General features: G+C 45.8%; 1 protein-coding gene across 1 annotated transcript in view; it reads right to left on the reverse strand.

The window, feature by feature from the left end:
• The window catches only part of syne1a (spectrin repeat containing, nuclear envelope 1a), a 195,971-nt gene that overhangs the window by 33,532 nt on the left and 140,084 nt on the right, over window positions 1-22,355 (reverse strand). Inside the window, 5 exon segments of the mRNA XM_065026966.1 lie at window positions 3,443-3,609; window positions 3,809-3,967; window positions 5,316-5,471; window positions 8,316-8,441; window positions 20,982-21,176. Of these exon segments, the coding sequence (XP_064883038.1) occupies window positions 3,443-3,609; window positions 3,809-3,967; window positions 5,316-5,471; window positions 8,316-8,441; window positions 20,982-21,176 (803 nt within the window).

Genomic DNA, 22,355 nt, shown 5'->3' on the forward strand with positions numbered 1-22,355 from the left:
GGGTTGGCGCCCCCCTTGGGTTGTGCCATGGCGGAGATCTTTGTGGGCTATACTCAGCCTTGTCTCAGGATGGTAAGTTGGTGGTTGAAGATATCCCTCTAGTGGTGTGGGGGCTGTGCTTTGGCAAGGTGGGTGGGGTTATATCCTTCCTGTTTGGCCCTATCCGGGGGTGTCCTCGGATGGGGCCACAGTGTCTCCTGACCCCTCCTGTCTCAGCCTCCAGTATTTATGCTGCAGTAGTTTATGTGTCGGGGGCTAGGGTCAGTTTGTTATATCTGGAGTACTTCTCCTGTCCTATTCGGTGTCCTGTGTGAATCGAAGTGTGCGTTCTCTAATTCTCTCTTTCTCTCTTTCTTTCTCTCTCTCGGAGGACCTGAGCCCTAGGACCATGCCCCAGGACAACCTGACATGATGACTCCTTGCTGTCCCCAGTCCACCTGGCCGTGCTGCTGCTCCAGTTTCAACTGTTCTGCCTTATTATTATTCGACCATGCTGGTAATTTATGAACATTTGAACATCTTGGCCATGTTCTGTTATAATCTCCACCCGGCACAGCCAGAAGAAGAGTGGCCACCCCACATAGCCTGGTTTCTCTCTAGGTTTCTTCCTAGGTTTTGGCCTTTCTAGGGAGTTTTTCCTAGCCACCGTGCTTCTACACCTGCATTGCTTGCTGTTTGGGGTTTTAGGCTGGGTTTCTGTACAGCACTTTGAGATATCAGCTGATGTACGAAGGGCTATATAAATACATTTGATTTGATTTGATAATCTGAAGTACCCAAAAAGGGCCACTAGATGCCTTGTGATAGATTACATAAAAATTCAGGTAGTTTACTGGTAAATTTCAAAAGTTTCTAGTACTATACCTTTCCATTTGCAACCCTAGGCTCTGTAGAATAAAATAAACATTTTAGCATATAATACAGGAAGGCAAATATTTATGCGTGTTTTTGGGAAGATGGATTTGGGGGGCAAGTGTTTAAATTGTGCAGTATTTAGCAATCATAATAAGAATCTGGTAGCCAAAGTTGTGATGGTAACTATACTGTGAAGTGTCTTCTTAATATTTGAAGTCTTAAACTATGGTATGTTTTGATCAATTCTGTTTTGGCTTTTACATATCATTTTTTATGTCACTTATTGTTTATCCAAACCACATTTTCTCTGAGTATTGACATTTTAGTCACCGGTCTATAACTGCCATTGTGGTGGTGGTCTCCATTGTGGCAGTTATATATGTCCATTCACATACCTGGCAGCAGGTTATCTTGCTTTAGTTTATCATCAACTATGCTGAGTTTAACAGAGACAAAACACAGTGATCACAGTGGTCTGACCAATCTGCTTCGACAGGGGGGCATGTTCTTTTCTCAATCGATGGCTCTCTCCCACTGCTATGTCAATGGACCATAGTGTGGTTGTTCATTTTATAATGTCTTTTTCACCTGTGCTCAATCATCATATGATTTCTCACCCTCCTCATGACTTCTGAGTGGCAGAATGTGATGTAAAGCCAACTCAGCAACTCTGTTCATTCCCTCCCCCCATAGGGATTTACAGTGCATAAAATGCACAACTTAATCTTTGACCATGATGACACTTTCCCTTTCTGACTGGTCTCCATTCTGTTTTCTGACTCTAGCCTCCATTCTGTTTTCTGACTCTAGTCTCCATTCTGTTTCCTGACTCCTGAGTGGCGCAGCGGTCTAAGGCACTGCATCTCAGTGCTTGAGGCAGCACTACAGACACCCTGGGTCGTATCCAGGCTGTATCACAACCGGACGCGATTGGGAGTCCCATAGGGTGGCGCACAATTGGCCCAGCGTCGTCCGGGTTTGGCCGGTGTAGGCTGTCATTGTAAATAAGAATTTGTTCTTAACTGACTTGACTAGTTAAATAAAGATAAAATCAAATCAAAAAATTAAAAGGGGGTCATGTTCACTCCTCTACTTCCTGAAATTGACAACTAACTCCTTTGTTTTGCTGACCTTTAGGGAGAAATTGTTGTCCTAACACCACAATGCCAGTTAACCTCCTCCCTATAGGCTGATTCATTGTTGTTGGTTATCAGGCCTACAACTATGGTGTCATCAGCAACTTGATGATAGAATTGGGTGTTGTGCAAAGCCACACAGTCGTGAGTGAACAGGGAGTAGAGCAGAGGGCTGAGGACACACCCCTGGGGGGCCGCTGTGTTGAGTCAGTGTGGAGGAAGTGTTGCTGCCAATCCTCACAGTCCAGGATCCAGTTGCGGAGAGTGGTATCCAGACCCAGGGTTCTGAGCTTGGTGTTGAGCTTGGAGGGAACAATAGTATTGAATGTTGAACTGTAATCAATCAACAGTATTCTCACATAGGTGTTCCTCTTGTCCAGATGTGATATAGCCGTGTGAATAGTGATGGAAATGTCATCTTCCATGGATCTGTTGGAGTGGTAGGCAATTTGGACTGGGCCCAGTGTGCCTGGCATGCTGGCCTTGATGTGGGCAATGACCAGCCTCTCAAAGCACTTTACGATGACCGGGGTGAGTGCAACGGGGCATGTCAACTTGTCCTTCTTGGGGACTGGGACAATGGTGGTCTCCTTGAAACAGGTGTGGACTACAGCCTGGGACAGGTTTAATATGTCCAAAAAGACACCCGCCAGCTGGTCAGCACACACTCTGAGGATGCAGCCATGGATGCCATCTGGGCCGGCGGCTTTGAGAGTATTCACTCTTGATCCTCACGTCAGCCTCGGAGAGTATAAGCACCTAGTCATCCGGATCAGCGAGTCTCTTTGGTGTTATCTGCCTCGAAGCGAGCATAGAATGTGTTAAACTCATCTGGGAGGGAGGCTTTGGTGGGCACCACACAGCTGGATTTGCCTTTGTACTCCGTGATAGTCCGTAGTCCTTGCCACATGTGTTGCGAGTCTGAGTTGTTGAACAGTAATTAAAGTTTGAGTCTGTATTGTCTTTTTGCATTCCAAATGGATTTACAGAGGTAGTACCTGCTCACCTTATACATGTAACGCGCCACCGAGTCATTAGCGTTCGTTCTGCTGACAATGAATGCTGCAGTACGGGCTCTCAGCATTGTACGGATATCTCCGTTCATCCAGGGCTTTTGGTTGGGGTATGTCCGGATTGTTATTGTGGGAGGCACAATGATGGACAGGGCACAGTGAAGGCACAGTGAAGAAGACACAGTGATGCCAAAACGTTGGTGGTTTACCCAATAAATTACTGGGTGTTGATATATAGAGTGTGCGACTCTCTTTATTTTTTATTGCGTGCAGTTAATCGCTGTTAGCCAGAACCTCGACACAAAATAACTTGTGTGTGTGAGTGGGACAACAGTAGACTAAAGAAAAAGTACTAAAATATATATTTTTTGTAAAGTGATCCTTTAACTTTAATCTCCCCACTCACCCACATTGCACCCAGATCCCCTTCATGCTCACCTAGCAGCGATGAGGTCCAGCAGGTGTTGCCAGCGCTCGCTGACCTTGCTGAGTTTGTGTTGTATCTCTGCAGCCTTGCTCTCATGGCTGGCCCTGGCCAAGCGCTCCCCCATCACCTGCAGCTGCTGCTTATTCTCCTGGGCCACACCAATCTCTTCCTGGTAGTCCTGGGAAAGGGGGATTGCAAAAAGAGGTCGTGAGAAGGTATGAGATCGAGATTGAGAGAGTGTGTGTGTCTGAGTGTGCGTGCGTGTGTGTGCGTGCGTGCGAGTGTGTGTATTGTTGTGTGTCTTGATCATGGAGATGTCTGAATAAGTGTGTATTTATATGTTGTGTTTATGTCTTTGTGAGTGTGTGTGTAATCACCTTGCGCAGCTTCTCGATCATCTCCTGGATGCTGATGTCTCCATTCTGAGACACCTTGCTCTCCATCTGGGTGAGCCACTCACACAGGTCCTTGTTCTTCTCGTTAAACACTGCCCACTCATTCAGCTTCTCACTCACCTGCTGCCTGCGCAGGGACAGCTATGGAGGGGAGGAGGGGGGTGGGGGTCAGAGGAGGAGGGCGCAGAAGACAAACAGACAATATCTGGAGTCAATAAAAACTCTTTGAAACAGCAACCACAAAGCGGGCCAAGCTCCCAGCCCTGTGCAGTTATCTATGCATATCCTCTCTGCCGGAACCAAACTAACCCCGACCTTACATTATCTCTAAGGCACAATGACACTGTGTGTGAGTGACGTCCGGAACATAAGCAATAGATACAGTATGCTTACTGAACACACAGCATATGGACTTCATCACAGTTAAGACACCATTGCTGTGTCTCTGTTCATTGTGCTAAAGAGCCATGCACAGTCAGGCCAAGCTAAAAATGTGTAACAAATATATAGCCCACTGTTTATTTTAGCATAATGTGTAATGATCTGGGCACAGACTGATTAAATAGTACCCGCAAAACACCAGTCTCAATGTCAACAGCGAAGAGGCGACTCCGGGATGCTGGCTTTCTAGGCAGAGTTCCTCTGTCCAGTGTCTGTGTTCTTTTGCCCGTCTTAATCATTTATTTTTATTAGCCAGTCTGAGATATGGCTTTTTCCAGTCTGAGATACGCCTCTTCACTGTTGACATTGAGACTGGTGTTTTGCGGGTACTATTTAATGAAGCTGCCAGTTGAGAACTTGTGAGGCGTCTGTTTCTCAAACTAGACGCTAATGTACTTGTCCTCTTGCTCAGTTGTGCACCGGGTCCTCCCACTCTTTCTATTCTGGTTAGGGCCTGTTTGTGCTGTTCTTTGAAGGGAGTAGTACACAGCGTTGTACGAGATCTTCAGTTTCTTGACAATTTCTCGCATGGAATAGCCTTCATTTCTCAGAAAATGAATAGACTGACGAGTTTCAGAAGAAAGGTCTTTGTTTCTGGCCATTTTGAGCGTGTAAATCAAAACGACAAATGCTGATGCTCCAGATACTCAACTAGTCTAAAGAAGGCCAGTTGTATTGCTTCTTTAATCGGAACAACAGTTTCAGCTGTGCTAACATAATTGCAAAAGGGTTTTCTAATGATCAATTAGCCTTTTAAAATGATAAACTTGGATTAGCTAACACAACGTGCCATTGGAACACATGAGTGATGGTTGCTGATAATGGGCCTCTGTACACATATGTAGATATTCCATAAAAAAGTTTCCAGCTTCAATAGTCATTTACAATATTAACAAAGTCTACTTTATTTCTGATCAATTTGATGTTATTTTAATGGGCAGAAAATGTGCTTCTCTTTCAAAAACAAGGACATTTCTAAGTGACCCAAACCTTTGAACGGTAGTGTATATCCTTCCACTGTGTGTGTGTGCGCGCCAGGTGTGTCTACCTGGTGACAGATCTCCTCCCACTGGCGCTGCAGCAGCTGGAGGCGGTCCTGCAGGACTGTGAGGTCATCAGCACTGACCACACCCTCCAGAGAATCCCTCAGCAGGAACAGAGAGGTGAGGTCATCAGTCCAGCCATCCACATTGCTCTCTAACTCCTACACCACACAGAGAGATGATGGGTCCCGATACAGCTCTTCAACTACTTAACATTCATTGAAAGAGAGGTACACATGTCACGCCCTGACCATAGAAAGCTTCTATTTTCTATGGTACAGTAGGTCAGGGCGTGACTGGGGGGTTGTTCTAGTTTATAGTTTCTATGTGGGGTTCTAGGTTTATTTTCTATGTTGGTGATTTGTATGAGGCAGCTGGTTATCGTTGTCTCTAATTGGGGATCATACTTAAGTTTTTAAAAATTCCACCTGTGGGTTATGGGATATTGTTTATGTTTAGTTGCCTGTTAGCACTGCATTGTTAGTCACATTTAGTTTATTCTTTATTTGTTTTGTCTTTGCTAAAGTTTCACTTTATTCTTTAATAAATATGTGGAACTCTAAGTACGCTGCGCCTTGGTCCGTTTATACAAAAGATTGTGACAACACACAAACCCAATAAATGAAACTAATATAAATGAATGCAGAGTAGGGCTGGGTGATATGGCCAAAATATCATAGATATCATGGTATTTTTCTAATTTTGATGGTATTTGATGGTATTTCATGTTTTTGATTAATAAAAGCTCTACATTTGCTTTATGAGTAGTGACTGATCATAGGGTGGAAACACATTTATTCTAAATTATTTCAATGAGTCTTTCTCCATTGTGATTGTTTTATAATGTTCAATTCAACCTAAAGTAATTACCTGCATTTCCATCCATTTCTGCATTTCCTGCACTCATTTCAGATCATTTCCACACTGCCACGATATGGACAAAAATACTAGGCCTTATTTTTAACCAAATGTTGCAATTGCGATTTAGATCAAAACACTTGGGTGAACTTTTGGAATCATGGAAATATGTTTATTAGTGATGTTCCGTGTTTGCTATGGGACCCTATACACTCTGGCTACATTAAGTCTTTGCCTATTCCTCTTTGATTTAGAAGATACTGTTGCACAAACAACATTCTGATTTAGGCCTCCACCAGCACTGGTATCAGGCTGTATTAGCCAGCTAAGTTTGCTCTGACTCAGTACTTTTATTATCTAGTTAGCTAGCGATTAGCATTAGTGGCTAACACGATTTAGCTTAACTGGCTAAGAAAATACAAACTAGCTGTTTGCTGATGTAAGAAACACAAACTAATATTGTAATTATAGAATGCTTGTGAATTGAAATTGAAAACAACATCGTTGTCATCAACATGTGCTGCATTGACCATGCAGACTGAACGAAAGGGTCTCGTGGTCAAGCAACAACAAATGCGCTCCTTGAGTGAAGGGCTGGGACTAGGTCTGTGTGGAAGCGGAGTGGAGAGAGAGCAGAGAGGGACGACTCAGGTAGCGGAGTAAACTATACAAATGGACGTTACACACTGCGTATCACATTTAACAAACCAAACAGTCAAATACCGTTATAGGAGGTAAAGTAAAAACCCAAATTGATCCGTGCATCAATACCGGTATATAGTAAAATATGGTAACCGCCCAGCCTTAATGCAGAGCTGAGCAAATCTTTTGGGGTTTGAGAAGATTGTAACAAAATATTATATAGACTAACTGAGCCTAGCCAACCTGAGCGTCACACAAGGCTAAAACAAGCTATCTAATCTGTTGTTTGAGCACCACTGCATCACCAGATGGTGCTGCGGGTGATGAGTCATAAAAGCCACAGAAAACATTAGGAGGACGCTTCTTAAAACACTTCAGCTGAAAACATGACTAAGGCTAAATGAACCATAAAAAATGATGTATGTATGAAGCACAGCATCTTAAGGGCATTTCCTCTTAGATGGAAACATAACCAACAACATGATCTTACAGTGTTAAATCTTAGGTGTAAAACAGGGAAACCTAACATTGTATCAAACCTTAATTGCTAAGACTGAACACAAAAAATAGGCAAGGACAGAATCAAAAATAAAATCTGTCTGAACCAAAACCAAAACAATCCACAACACAAATATTAGCAACTAGGCTCACGTCTTCCTTGCCAGTGTGTCAGCTATTTACTAACAGTTTGTGTTGCAGGTGGATTACGTTAACTTATTACATAATATGAAATTGCCTAACACACACACACACACACACACAGAAAGCTGATGCCCTGGCAGAGGCTATCCATGCTACTGGCCCTTCCCACTAAGGAGTAGAGGACATGTCATGTATGAAACATCACTGTGTGAGTACAGTGCACACAGCAAACAGAGCTTCACTGTGTGAGTACAGTGCACACAGAAAACAGAGCGTCACTGTGTGAGTACAGTGCACACAGCAAACAGAGCGTCACTGTGTGAGTACAGTGCACACAGCAAACAGAGCGTCACTGTGTGAGTACAGTGCACACAGCAAACAGAGCGTCACTGCGTGAGTACAGTGCACACAGCAAACAGAGCTTCACTGTGTGAGTACAGTGCACACAGCAAACAGAGCGTCACTGTGTGAGTACAGTGCACACAGCAAACAGAGCGTCACTGTGTGAGTACAGTGCACACAGCAAACAGAGCGTTACTGTGTGAGTACAGTGCACACAGCAAACAGAGTGTGATCACAGTGTGTCTGCACAGATCAGAGATGGTCATGAAGCAGGGAACATGAAATACAACATGCAGTCCAAATCAGTCCTGCATTTTACATTTGTTTATTACTACATTGTGAAAACAAAGAGCTAGTTACACAGGCATCCCCAATATAACAACACCAAGCCAGTATTACCCAGCAGACACAATGTTGTAATGTGGAATCTGAGGAATACGTGTCACTGTGTCGAGATTCGAAAGACGGCTGGAGCACTCTGGACAAATCCAGGAGTCTCTGTGTGTGTGTGTGTGTCTCACCTTGCAGCGGACTTGCTCAGAGTGCAGCTCCTCATGGTTGTCTGGTAGAGGCAGGGACAGCTTCCTCTTAAAGGCCCTCAGCTTCTCCAAAGACGCAGCTATGCCCTTCTCACAGCGGCCCCAGTCCTACACACACACGAATACACACTCTTTAGAGATGGAGCACCGCACCTTCCAGTAGCTCTGATGCCACACACACTCTCTCGCTCTCTCTGTCACCACTTCCCGGTGTTGCTGCTGTTACTGCGGATCTGTCTAGATTCAATAGCGCAGGAGTAGCAAAACAGTCTCCCTGCAGTAGCAGAGGTGATGGCGAGAGAGAGAGAGAGAGAGAGAGAGACATAGAATACACAACCATCTATCAACATAGTTAACAGACTACTGAGCAGTGTAACAATACAGCTACAGGCACTGACTAGCAATACCCAGGGCTAGAGTGAGATGGTAGAATTACACAAGCCAGAGAACCAATGTCATTAAAAGAACAGATGTTGAATTCATGGCCATGGTCAGAGATAAAATAATACTTAGAGCCAGAAGCAAAAGTAATATTTGAAGAAGAACCACAATTCTCCAAAATAGAATAGCCGGAGCAGAGTACCTAGAGTGCCAGTGGCTAGCTATCTGTCTCGAGATTGAGTCATCACTCGAGGGATGGAGGGCGAGGGGAGAAGGAGGAGGAGGGAGAATATAGCCATCTTCCTTTACTAAAGCCTATAAACTGCGTCACATACACAGCCCTCTTTAAAAAAGACTGCTCTCTCAGCCCATGAAGTCTGCTTCTCTCCACGGCTTCATCTCTGATTATGTCTGAGTGACTGCACACTGCCTGGAGCCTGTCTCTGTGTGTATGTGTGTGTGTGTGTGTGTGTGTGTGTGTGTGTGTGTGTGTGTATGTGTGACTGTGTTGCGTGCGTGCATGTGTTTATGTGCGTGTGCACGCGTGTGTGTATGTGTGTGTGTGTGTGAGCTCGCGCACATACTTTTACACTGCTGACACTCACTCACTATCTGTCTGCTGTTCCTTTTTCTATTCCTGGCAGTGGTTAGGCTGCACTCTGGACAGCATGCATAATAGATGTGATCATTTGGTTTCACTGTCCTGCATTTTAAACCAGCCCTGCTCCTCATTAGTCTTCATACTGTATGTACTGGAGACCCCCAGGCCCTCTTTCATATGACCTTTATACTGCTGGCTGCATACAGGATCAGCTGCTAGCTTAGCATATGATGCTAATTCATATTCTGATCAAATAGAGAGGTTGAACTAACATGCATACCAATGCAATGTAGCAATATCATATATACATTGCATCCCAATGTGATGCAGCAATAGAGATCCATGCAATAGCATATCAGGTCAAATGTAAGCTCTGGTTCAAACTAGGTGATCCAAAAATAGACATACTCTGTCATCACACTGGCAATGGAGAGAAATAAAAAATGGTGCTGGCTCCTGCTGAAGCAGACTAGCACCCGGACTGGTGATAAACTGCTACAACCCAATCATGCCTGGCAAGGAATCTACTGTCCAGCATATGGTTTCAGTCTGGGTACATGGCAAGCACTTGGAAAGCTTAGTCACAGAACACTCAGATATAGAGATGTGTTGTGTAGAACAGACTTGATTCTTGATCATGTAAAATAGGCAATCAAGGCAATCTGGAAGGTGACATTACACCCAACTGAATAAACAACAATGTCCCATGCAGGCAGTTTGGTTATGTGTTGGTTGTGTGTTGGTTATTGGTTGAGTGTAGGTTGTGTGTTGGCTGTGGGTTAGTTGTGTGTTGGTTTTGTGTTGGTTGTGGTTTGTTGTATTTTGGTTGTGGTTTGTTGGTTTGTGTTGGTTGAGTGTTAGTTGTGGTTGGTTTTGTGTAGGTTGTGGTTTGTTGTATTTTGGTTGTGGTTTGGTGGTTTGTGTTGGTTGAGTGTTAGTTGTGGATGGGTTGTGTGTTTTTTTGGCAGGGGGGTAGATCAGCTTTAATATTGCAGATCGATTGTAGGTTCTATACATTTTTGAATCAATTCTAATCCCCCTTAGTTTAAAAAAAATTATATATATTTTTTCTCAAAACCTCCCCCCTACCCTAATTGGAGTAAACTAACGGACAACTATACTTCTATTGCTACTTAGAGCTATATAAGCAAATTCTGCTCTTTTATATCTGAGCATGGTACTGTATTTTGAATACAAATCAATCTGGGTTTAGGCTAGGGCACTGCCTTATCACAGCGACCACATTATTTGTTAATTATATAGTCAATGCTTTAGGCGTTAAAATGAATTGTGCTGCCTTGTTTGTGGACCTGTCAAAAGCGTTTGATACTGTTGATCATGCTATTTTATTGAACATGTTGTCCTCGATTGCTCTGGGCTCTGACAACTGCTCTTGGTTTCATCATTAGTGTGTAGAAACTCAGGCCGTAGTGATTGATGGGGTAAAATCAGAATTTCTTGAAGTACATAAAGGTGTTCTGCAGGGGTTGATTCTAGGACCAGTTCTTTTCACTATTTCTATTTATATAGAAGTTTTATATTTTATATACACTGAACAAAAATATAAACGCAACATGCAACAATTTCAAAGATTTTACTGAGTTACAGTTCATAAAAGGAAATCAGTCAATTGAAATAAATTCATGAGGCCATAATACAGTTGAAGTTGGATGTTTACATACACTTAGGTTGGAGTCATTAAGACTCGTTTTTCAACCATTCCACAAATTTTCAACCACTCCACAAATTTAAAAACTATAGTTTTGGCAAATCGGTTAGGACATCTACTTTGTGCATGACACAAGTCATTTTTCCAACAATTGTTTACAAACAGATTATATCACTTATAATTCATTGTATCACAATTCCAGTGGGTCAGAAGTTTACATACACTATGTGCCTTTAAACAGCTTGGAAAATTCCAGAAAATTATGTCATGGTTTTAGAAGCTTCTGATAGGCTAATTGACATCATTTGAGTGAATTGGAGGTGTACCTGTGCATGTATTTCAAGGCCTATCTTCAAACGCATTGCCTCTTTGCTTGACACCATGGGAAAATCAAAAGAAATCAGCCAGAAAACAAATTGTAGACCTCCACAAATCTGGTTCATCCTTGGGAGCAATTTCCAAATGCCTGTAGGTACCACGTTCATCTGTACAAACAATAGTACGCAAGTGTAAACACCATGGGACCACGCAGCCGTCATACCACTCAGGAAGGAGAAGCGTTCTGTCTCCTAGAGATGAACGTACTTTGGTGCGAGAAGTGTAAATCAATCCCAGAACAACAGCAAAGGACCTTGTGAAGATGCTGGAGGAAACAGGTACAAAAGTATCTATATCGAAAGTAAAACTAGTCCTATATCGACATAACCTGAAAAGCCGCTCAGCAAGGAAGTAGCCAATGCTCAAAAACCGCCATAAAAAAGCCAGACTACAGTTTGCAACTGGACATGGGGACAAAGAGCATACTTTTTGGAGAAATGTCCTCTGGTCTGATGAAACAAAAATAGAACTGGTTGGCCATAATGACCATTGTTATGTTTGGAGGAAAAAGGGGGAGGCTTGCAAGCCGAAGAACACCATCCCAACCGTGAAACACCGGGGTGGCAGCATCATGTTGTGGGGGTGCTTTGCTGCAGGAGGGACTGGTGCACTTCACAAAATAGATGGCATCATGAGGAAAGAAAATGATGTGGATATATTGAAGCAACATCTCAAGACATCAGTCAGGAAGTTAAAGCTTGGTCGCAAATGGTTCTTCCAAATGGACAATGACTCCAAGCATACTTCCAAAGCTGTGGAAAAATGGCTTAAGGACAACAATTTCAAGGTATTGGAGTGTCTATCACAAAGCCCTGACCTCAATCCTATAGAAAATGTGTGGGCAGAAATGAAAAAGCGTCTTCGAGCAAGGAGGCCTACAAACCTGACTCAGTTACACCAGCTCTGTCAGGATAAATGGGCCAAAATTCACCCAAATTATTGTGGGAAACTTTTGGAAGGCTACCCGAAACATTTGACCCAAGTTATACAATTTAAAGGCTATGCTACCAAATACTAAATGAGTGTATGTAAACTTCTGACCCACTGGGAATGTGATGAAAGAAATAAAAGCTGAAATAAATAATTCTCTCTACTATTATTCTGACATTTCACATTCTTAAAATAAAGTGGTGATCCTAACTGACCTAAGACAGGGACTTTTTACTAGGATTAAATGTCAGGAATTGTGAAAAACTGAGTTTAAATGTATTTGGCTAAGGTGTATGTCAACTTCCGACTTCAACTGTATACGGATTTCACATGACTGGGAATATAGATATAAAAACGGTAGAACTGGGATATTTTCAACTTCCAGGAATTGTGCACAGATCGTTGCAACATGGGCCGTGCATTATCATGCTGAAACATGGGCCTCCGGATCTCATCACGGTATCTCTGTGCATTCAAATTGCCATAGATAAAATGCAATTGTGTTTGTTGTCTGTAGCTTATGCCTGCCCATACCATAACCCCACCGCCACCATAGGGCACTCTGTTCACATCAGCAAACTGCTCGCCCACACAACACCATACACCCTGTCTGCCATCTGCCCGGTACAGTTGAAACCGGGATTCATCCATGAAGAGCACACTTCTCCAGCGTGCCAGTGGCCATCAAAGGTGAGCATTTGCCCACTGGTTACGACCCTGGTGAGGACGACAGCACGCAGATGAGCTTCCATGAAACGGTTTCTGACAGTTTGTGCAGAAATTATTTGGTTGTGCAAACCCACAGTTTTATCAGCTGTCCAGGTGACGATCCTGCAGGTGAAGAAGCTGCATGTGGAGGTCCTGGGCTGGCGTGGTTACACATGGTGTTCGGTTGTGAGGCCAGTTGGACATACTACCGTTTTTTTTAAAATTACATTGGAGGCGGCTTATGGTAGAGAAATTAACATTCAATTATCTGGCAACAGGTCTGGTGGACATTCCTGCTGTTAGCATGCCAATTGCACACTCCCTCAAAACTTGAGACATCTGTGGCATAGTGTTGTGTGACAAAACTGCACATTTTAGAGTGGCCTTTTATTGTCCCCAGCAGAAGGTGGACCTGTGTAATGATCATGCTGTTCAATCAACTTCTTGATATGCCACACCTGTCAGGTGGATGGATTATCTTGGCAAATTATATATGCTCACTAACAGAGATATAAAAACATTTGTGTACAACATTTTAGAGAAATACGCTTTTTTGTGCATATGGAACATTTCTGGGATCTTTTATTTCAGCTCATTAAACATTGGACCAACACTTGACATGTTCCGTTTATATTTCAGTTCATTGTACATGCAGATTATATTATTTGGTAGCACTTACCCTGACTACTGACCTGGCTGTGACAAGAATACAGTACCATTACCCTGACTACTGACCTGGCTGTGACAAGGCTACAGTCCCATTACCCTGACTACTGACCTGGCTGTGACAAGGCTACAGTCCCATTACCCCGACTACTGACCTGGCTGTGACAAGGCTACTGTCCCATTACCCTGACTACTGACCTGGCTGTGACAAGGCTACAGTCCCATTACCCCGACTACTGACCTGGCTGTGACAAGGCTACAGTCCCATTACCCCGACTACTGACCTGGCTGTGACAAGGCTACAGTCCCATTACCCTGACTACTGACCTGGCTGTGACAAGAATACAGTACCATTACCCTGACTACTGACCTGGCTGTGACAAGGCTACAGTCCCATTACCCTGACTACTGACCTGGCTGTGACAAGGCTACAGTCCCATTACCCCGAATACTGACCTGGCTGTGACAAGGCTACAGTCCCATTACCCCGAATACTGACCTGGCTGTGACAAATATACAGTCCCATTCCCCCGAATACTGACCTGGCTGTGACAAAGCTACAGTCCCATTTTGTAGCTGTGCAGGAAGAATAACTTGTGCTTAATATGGGCAAAACTAAATACATGTTGTTTTCAAGTTCTTGTAAGATTGTTTCAAATGAATTACATCTTCACTCATCAGATGGTTCTATAATCTCTGCATACAAATACCTTGGTATTTAGATTGACAATGATTTATTGTTTAAAAAGCATACGAATGAGCTTGTTAACAAATTAAGATTTAAAGTGGGCTTTTTTTTACAGAAACAAATCTTGTCTCTCTCTAGTCAGCAGGAAGAATATTGTGCAGTCAACCTTTCTACCTGGTCTTGAGTGAACAGTGACACTACATATCAAAGTGCAGCTGCCTCTACTCTTAAACCCCTGGATGCTGTTTCTCATAGAGTCTTTTGTGTCATCACAGGAGACAGTTGTATTACTCATTACTGTATTCTTTACCAAAAGGTTGTCTTGTCCCCTTTGAAGTCACGTAGATCACATCATTACGCTATTTTTGTTTACAAAGCCCTGCTCCACAAGTTTCCGACTTAACAAACTTCGATATTAAGATTTATAATTACAAGTTATCAAACAGGGTTGGTTAACTCTGGAGACTCCTCTGGCTAAGAGAGTGGACAGAGGAATGTTATAATGAAGAATGAGTTTGTTTTAGTTGATTGTGTTTAGTGTTTTGCACATATTTATGTTTGTCTGTGCAATTTGTGTCGTGCTGTATTTTACTTGTTTTATAGTGTATACAATTGTATATGCAGGGGTCCCTTAAAAAAGAGACACTGGTCTTGATGGTGACTCCCTGCTAAAAAAGGTAATATATATATTTGAAAACCTAATATCCTCTTTCTTCAAGTGCTGTATTTTCACCCACAGCGCTCAATCCATCATTCATTTTATTCCAACCCTCCGATGTCCACAGATGAACCAATCGTTAACAGTATAATTCCATTTTGCTATTTACTTTTGCATTACATCCCTCCAAAATGTCTACCAATATTACCCTAAAAATAAATACTTTACCCAAAAGTATAATGATATTTCCCATTGACTGATGGTGATTTTTCAGATCCCCTAACAATACAGTTTGCAGGTCCATCTGAACCCCGATATTATGACTTAACAACCATTCCTGGAACTAGCTCCCAAAATCGAGCCACCGATTGTCACGAATATTACCGAAGGTGACTCCCCTTCTTGTTCGGGTGGCGCTCGGCGGTCGTCGTCGCCGGTCTACTAGCTATCGCTGATCCGTTGTTCTGTGTTCGTTTAGTTCTGTCTAATTGGTATCACCTGTTTCTTGTTTGGTTGTTAGGATAGGGTTATATATAGTCTGTTCAGCCCGCTTCTGTTTCGTGCGGGCTTGTTGTCCTGTTTCTTTGTTTGAGTGTATTTTGTTGGCATTTGGGTTTCACGCTGTCCGTTTATATTTCTGTTCATTTGTGTTTCCACTTTTGTACATGTTATGTTTCCAGGACATTAAAGCGTGTTGTTTTTCCCACATCCTTTGCTCTCTGCGCCTGACTCCACACCTCTTCACTCATTTACACGTAACAAAAGCCCGCACCTTCTATGGAGTCAGCAGGAGCAGCGACCACTCCTCTTCCCACTATGGAAGAGCGAGTTCAACATCACACGTCCATCCTCCATCGCCTAGGATCAGCGATGGATCAGATGATGGAGAGGATGGATCGTTGGGAGAGGAATGGTTTCCCTACTACTACCCCACCGACCCTCCTACCAGCAACTCTACCATCTCCCCCATCTGGATCCGGTTCCAGCGCTCTGCACATGACGCCTCCGAGGAATTACGATGGAGCAGCGACGAGGTGCCAGGGATTCCTGCTGCAATTAGACCTCTACCTGGCCACCGTTCGCCGGCCCCTCGGAGGAGGAGAGAGTAGGGGTCCTCATCACCTGCCTGACCGGTAGAGCCCTGGAGTGGGCTAATGCGGTCTGGAACGGGCCCGACTCAGCGAAGGACAACTACCCGGAGTTCATCCGCCGTTTCAGGGCCGTGTTCGATCACCCTCCAGAAGGTCGAGCGGCGGGTGAGAGATTGTTCCATCTTAGACAGGGGACGAAGAGCGCGCAGGACTTCGCGCTGGAGTTCCGGACCTTGGCTGCTGGAGCAGGCTGGAACGACAGGGCCCTGATAGACCATTACAGGTGTAGCCTGAGAGAGGACGTCCGTAGGGAGCTGGCCTGTCGGGAAACTACGCTTAGCCTGGATGGACTGATAGACCTGTCGATCCGGTTGGACCATCTGCTAGCTGCTCGTGGACGTTCCGAAAGGGTCCTGTCAGTTCTACCTCCTGATCATCCTGCCCCTATCCCGATGGAGCTAGGAGGGACTGCGTCAAGGGAGATCGGAGGAGGAAGCTCCTCCTGTACCAGTTGTGGCCGGAGAGGGCACACGTCTGGTCGGTGCTGGAGGAATTCATCTGGGAATCGTGAGGGCAGGCAGAACACTCATCGGTCACCCCAGGTGAGTAAGCACCACACTCTCCCAGAGTTTACTGTTGGTCACAGGTTCCTATTAATTTGTTTCCTTAATTATTCTCCTTCTCGCCAGCATAAGGCACTGGTAGATTCAGGCGCAGCTGGAAACTTTATAGATCGCGGACTCGCTCAGAGGTTGAGGATTCCGGTAGTAAAAGTAGACCCCCCCTTTTCCCGTGCACTCTTTAGATAGTCGACCATTAGGGTCAGGGCTGGTAAAGAAAGCCACAATTTCGTTGGAGATGATTACGCAGGGGAATCACAAGGAGCGAATTAGTTTGTTCCTTATCGATTCACCTGCATTTCCAGTTGTTCTGGGGATTCCCTGGCTAGCTATTCATAATCCTACGATTTCGTGGAAACAGGGAACTCTACAGGGGTGGTCTGATGAGTGTTCAGGCAGGTGTGTAGGGGTTTCCATCGGTGCGACAACGGTGGAGAGTCCAGACCAGGTTTCCACCGTGCGCATTCCAGCTGAGTATGATCGTTTTCAGTAAAAAGAAAGCGACCCAATTACCACCCCATAGGCAGGGGGATTGCGTGATAAATCTCCAGGGTAACGCTGCACTCCCCAGGAGTCATGTGTATCCTTTGTCCCAGGAGGAGAAGGTGGCTATGGAAACTTATATCACCGAGGCTCTGGGACAGGGGTACATTCAGCCCTCCATGTCACCTGTCTCCGAGTTTCTTTTTTGTGAAGAAAAAAGATGGTGGGTTACGTCCGTGTATTGATTATAGAGGTCTAAATTCCATCACAGTGGGTTTTAGTTACCCACTACCTCTCATTGCTACAGCAGTGGAATCATTTCGCGGAGCGCAGTTCTTCACTAAACTGGATCTCAGGAGTGCTTATAATTTGGTGCGTATTCGGGAGGGAGATGAGTGGAAAACTGCATTTAGCACTACGTCGGGCCATTATGAGTACCTCGTCATGCCATACGGTTTAAAGAATGCTCCAGCTATATTTCAATCCTTTGTGGATGAAATACTCAGAGACCTGCACGGACAGGGTGTAGTGGTGTATATTGACGATATTTTGATCTACTCCGCTACACGCACTGAGCATGTATCTCTTGTGCGCAAGGTTCTTAGACGACTGCTGGAGAATGACCTGTATGTGAAGGCGGAGAAATGTGAGTTTTCCAAACAATCAGTTTCCTTCCTGGGTTATCGCATTTTCAGCTCTGGTTTGGTAATGGAGGGTGACCGCATAAAGGCCGTGCGTAATTGGCCGACTCCGACCACGGTAAAGGAGGTGCAGCGGTTTTTGGGATTTGCCAATTACTACCGGAGGTTTATCCGGGGTTTTGGTCAGGTAGCTGCCCCTATTACCTCACTGCTGAAGGGGGGGCCGGCGCGTTTGCAGTGGTCAGCAGAGGCGAACGGAGCTTTTCATAAGTTGAAGGCGATGTTTACTGAGGCGCCGGTGTTGGCACATCCGGACCCTTCTTTGGCGTTTATAGTAGAGGTGGACGCATCCGAGGCTGGGGTTGGAGCGGTGCTCACAGCGCTCGGGTGTGCCTCCGAAACTCCGCCCCTGTGCCTTTTTTTCAAAGAAACTCGGGCCAGCGGAGCGGAATTATGATGTGGGGGATAGGGAGTTGTTGGCTATGGTTGAGGCCCTGAAGGTGTGGAGACACTGGCTTGAGGGGGCTAAGCACCCTTTCCTTATCTGGACTGACCATCGTAACCTGGAGTATATCCGATCAGCTAGGAGAATGAATCCTCGTCAGGCAAGGTGGGCCATGTTTTTCACCAGATTTCGTTTCACTATCTCGTATAGACCAGGTTCCCTCAACACTAAGGCTGACGCGCTGTCAAGACTCTATGACACTGAGGACAGGTCCATCGATCCTACTCCCATCATTCCGGCAGCTAAGCTGGTGGCACCAGTAGTATGGGATGTGGACGCAGACATCGAGCGGGCGCATAGGGGGGAACCTGCGCCTCCACAGTGTCCGGAGGGTCGTAGGTACGTGCCGCTGGCTGTCCGTGATCAATTGATTTGATGGGCTCATTGTCTACCCTCGGCGGGTCACCCAGGTATTTATAGGACAGTGCGAGGTCTTGAGAGGAAGTACTGGTGGCCCACTTTGAGGAGGGATGTGCGATTCTATGTTTCCTCCTGTTCGGTGTGCGCCCAGAGTAAGGCTCCTAGACACCTGCCAAGAGGTAAATTACAACCTCTTCCCGTTCCACAACGGCCGTGGACCCATCTTTCGGTAGATTTTCTTACTGACCTCCCCCTCTCAGGGTAACACTACAATCCTGGTCGTTGTGGATCGGTTCTCTAAGTCCTGCCGTCTTATCCCATTGCCCGGTCTCCCTACCGCCCTACAGACTGCGGAAGCTCTTTTCACCCATGTCTTCCGGCACTACGGGGTGCCCGAGGATATAGTTTCTGATCGGGGCCCCCAATTTATCTCCCGTGTTTGGAGGGCATTTATGGAACGTCTGGGGGTCTCGGTCAGCCTGACCTCAGGGTATCACCCGGAGAGTAATGGTCAGGTGGAGAGAGTTAACCAGGAGGTGGGTAGGTTTCTGCGGTCGTATTGCCATGACCGGCCAGGGGAGTGGGCGAGATATATTCCCTGGGCAGAAATAGCCCAGAACTCACTAAGCCACTCCTCTACCAACATGTCACAATTTGAGTGCGTGTTGGGGTACCAGCCAGTCCTGGCACCGTGGCATCAGAGCCAGACTGAGGCTCCTGCGGTGGAGGAGTGGGTACAGCGCTCTAAGGAGACCTGGAGGGCGGTCCAAGAGTCATTACGCCAAGCGAGTATAAGGCAGAAGAAGAGCGCTGACCGTCACCGCAGTGAGGCCCCAGTGTTTGCACCTGGGGACAGGGTCTGGCTCTCGACCCGAAACCTGCCTCTCCGCTTGCCCTGCCGGAAGCTGGGTCCGCAGTGTATAGGGCCATTTAAAGTCCTGAGGAGAATAAATGAGGTTTGTTATCGATTATTACTTCCTTCGTATTATCGTATTAACCCCTCATTTCATGTGTCTCTTCTCAGGCCGGTGGTAGCTGGTCCTATGCAGGAAGATGAGGTTCCGGAGGTTCCTCCGCCCCCTCTGGACATCGAGGGGTCCCGGCGTACAAGATACGAGCTATTCTGGACTCGAGACGCCGGGTGAGAGGCTTGCAGTACCTCGTTGACTGGGAGGGTACGGTCCGGAGGAGAGGTGCTGGGTCCCGGTGAGGGATATTCTAGACCCATCTATGTTGAGTGAATTCCATCGCCTCCGTCCGGATCGCCCAGCGCCTCGGCCCCCGGGTCGTCCCCGAGGCCGGCGTCGGCGCGCTGCGGGAGCTGCGCGTCAGGAGGGGGGTACTGTCACGAATATTACCGAAGGTGACTCCCCTTCTTGTTCGGGTGGCGCTCGGCGGTCGTCGTCGCCGGTCTACTAGCTATCGCTGATCCGTTGTTCTGTGTTCGTTTAGTTCTGTCTAATTGGTATCACCTGTTTCTTGTTTGGTTGTTAGGATAGGGTTATATATAGGCTGTTCAGCCCGCTTCTGTTTCGTGCGGGCTTGTTCTCCTGTTTCTTTGTTTGAGTGTATTTTGTTGGCATTTGGGTTTCACGCTGTCCGTTTATATTTCTGTTCATTTGTGTTTCCACTTTTGTACATGTTATGTTTCCAGGACATTAAAGCGTGTTGTTTTTCCCACATCCTTTGCTCTCTGCGCCTGACTCCACACCTCTTCACTCATTTACACGTAACACCGATGGACAGTACCAGAAAGAAAACAAAATTCCTTGTGGCAGGCAGCTCAATGCTGACTGTTCAATGCGCCATATATTAAGCATTCTTTTTGTAGCAAGTATTTTATATAAAAGCAAACAGATTGATGTATCAATTGTTGTTTAATATGTCAGTTCATAGACCCGATGCCAAGGTATTGGGACATCAAAAACATGTTCTAACAATTCAATGGCCATAATAACTAGGTATGTTGGTTGTGTGCTGGTTAAATGTAGGTTGTGTGCTGGTTGTGGGTTGGTTGTGTGTTGGCTGTGGGTTAGTTGTGTGTTGGTTGTGTGTTGGTTGTGTGTTTGTTGTGGGTTGTGTGTTGGAGTGAATGTAGGATGTGTGTTGATTTTGGGGTGGTTGAGTGTTGGCTGTGGGTTGGTTGTGGTTGGGTTGTGGTTGAGTTGTGTGTTGGTTGTGGTTTGGTTGTGTGTTGGTTGTATGGTGCATATAGTTTGGTTGTGTGGTGGTTGTGGTTTGGTTGTGTCTTGGTTGTGGAATGACAGACCTTGAGCAAGCTTAGCAGCTCTCTCTTCTGTTCGTCCAATCGGACGTTGGCATGTCTCCAGCACTCCTGCATGTCCATCAGTTCCGTCTGCAGGGCTGACTCTGCCCTGGCGTCAGCTGACAGGAGCAGGCTCCGCCCCGCCTCCACCGCCAGGATGTAGCCACCCTGCTGCCTCTGGAGCACACGCTCCCTCAACTAGGGGGAGAAGGTTTGGGTTTACTGTCAGTCTTTATTGTGGGAAATATACACTGCTCAAAAAAATAAAGGGAACACTTAAACAACACAATGTAACTCCAAGTCAATCACACTTCTGTGAAGTCAAACTGTCCACTTAGGAAGCAACACTGATTGACAATAAATTGCACATGCTGTTGTGCAAATGGAATAGACAACAGGTGGAAATTATAGGCAATTAGCAAGACACCCCCAATAAAGGAGTGGTTCTGCAGGTGGTGACCACAGACCACTTCTCAGTTCCTATGATCCTGGCTGATGTTTTGGTCACTTATGAATGCTGGCAGTGCTTTCACTCTAGTCGTAGCATGAGACAGAGTCTACAACCCACACAAGTGACTGAGGTAGTGCAGCTCATCCAGGATGGCACATCAATGCGAGCTGTGGCAAGAAGGTTTGCTGTGTCTGTCAGCGTAGTGTCCAGAGCATGGAGGCGCTACCAGGAGACAGGCCAGTACATCAGGAGACGTGGAGGAGGCCGTGGAGGGCAACAACCCAGCAACAAGACCGCTACCTCCGCCTTTGTGCAAGGAGGAGCAGGAGGAGCACTGCCAGAGCCCTGCAAAATGACCTCCAGCAGGCCACGAATGTGCATGTGTCTGCTCAAACGGTCAGAAACAGACTCCATGAGGGTGGTATGAGGTCCCGACGTCCACAGGTGGGGGTTGTGCTTACAGCCCAACACCGTGCAAGACGTTTGGCATTTGCCAGAGAACACCAAGATTGGCAAATTCGCCACTGGCGCCCTATGCTCTTCACAGAAGAAAGCAGGTTCACACTGAGCACATGTGACAGACGTGACAGAGTCTGGAGACGCCATGGAGAACGTTCTGCTGCCTGCAACATCCTCCAGCATGACCGGTTTGGCGGTGGGTCAGTCATGGTGTGGGGTGGCATTTCTTTGGGGGGCCGCACAGCCCTCCATGTGCTCGCCAGAGGTAGCCTGACTGCCATTAGGTACCGAGATGAGATCTTCAGACCCCTTGTGAGACCATATGCTGGTGCGGTTGGCCCTGGGTTCCTCCTAATGCAAGACAATGCTAGACCTCATGTGGCTGGAGTGTGTCAGCAGTTCCTGCAAGAGGAAGGCATTGATGCTATGGACTGGCCTGCCCGTTCCCCAGACCTGAATCCAATTGA

The sequence above is a fragment of the Oncorhynchus nerka genome, linkage group LG13, assembly GCF_034236695.1.
Source record: "Oncorhynchus nerka isolate Pitt River linkage group LG13, Oner_Uvic_2.0, whole genome shotgun sequence".
Classification (NCBI taxonomy): domain Eukaryota; kingdom Metazoa; phylum Chordata; class Actinopteri; order Salmoniformes; family Salmonidae; genus Oncorhynchus; species Oncorhynchus nerka.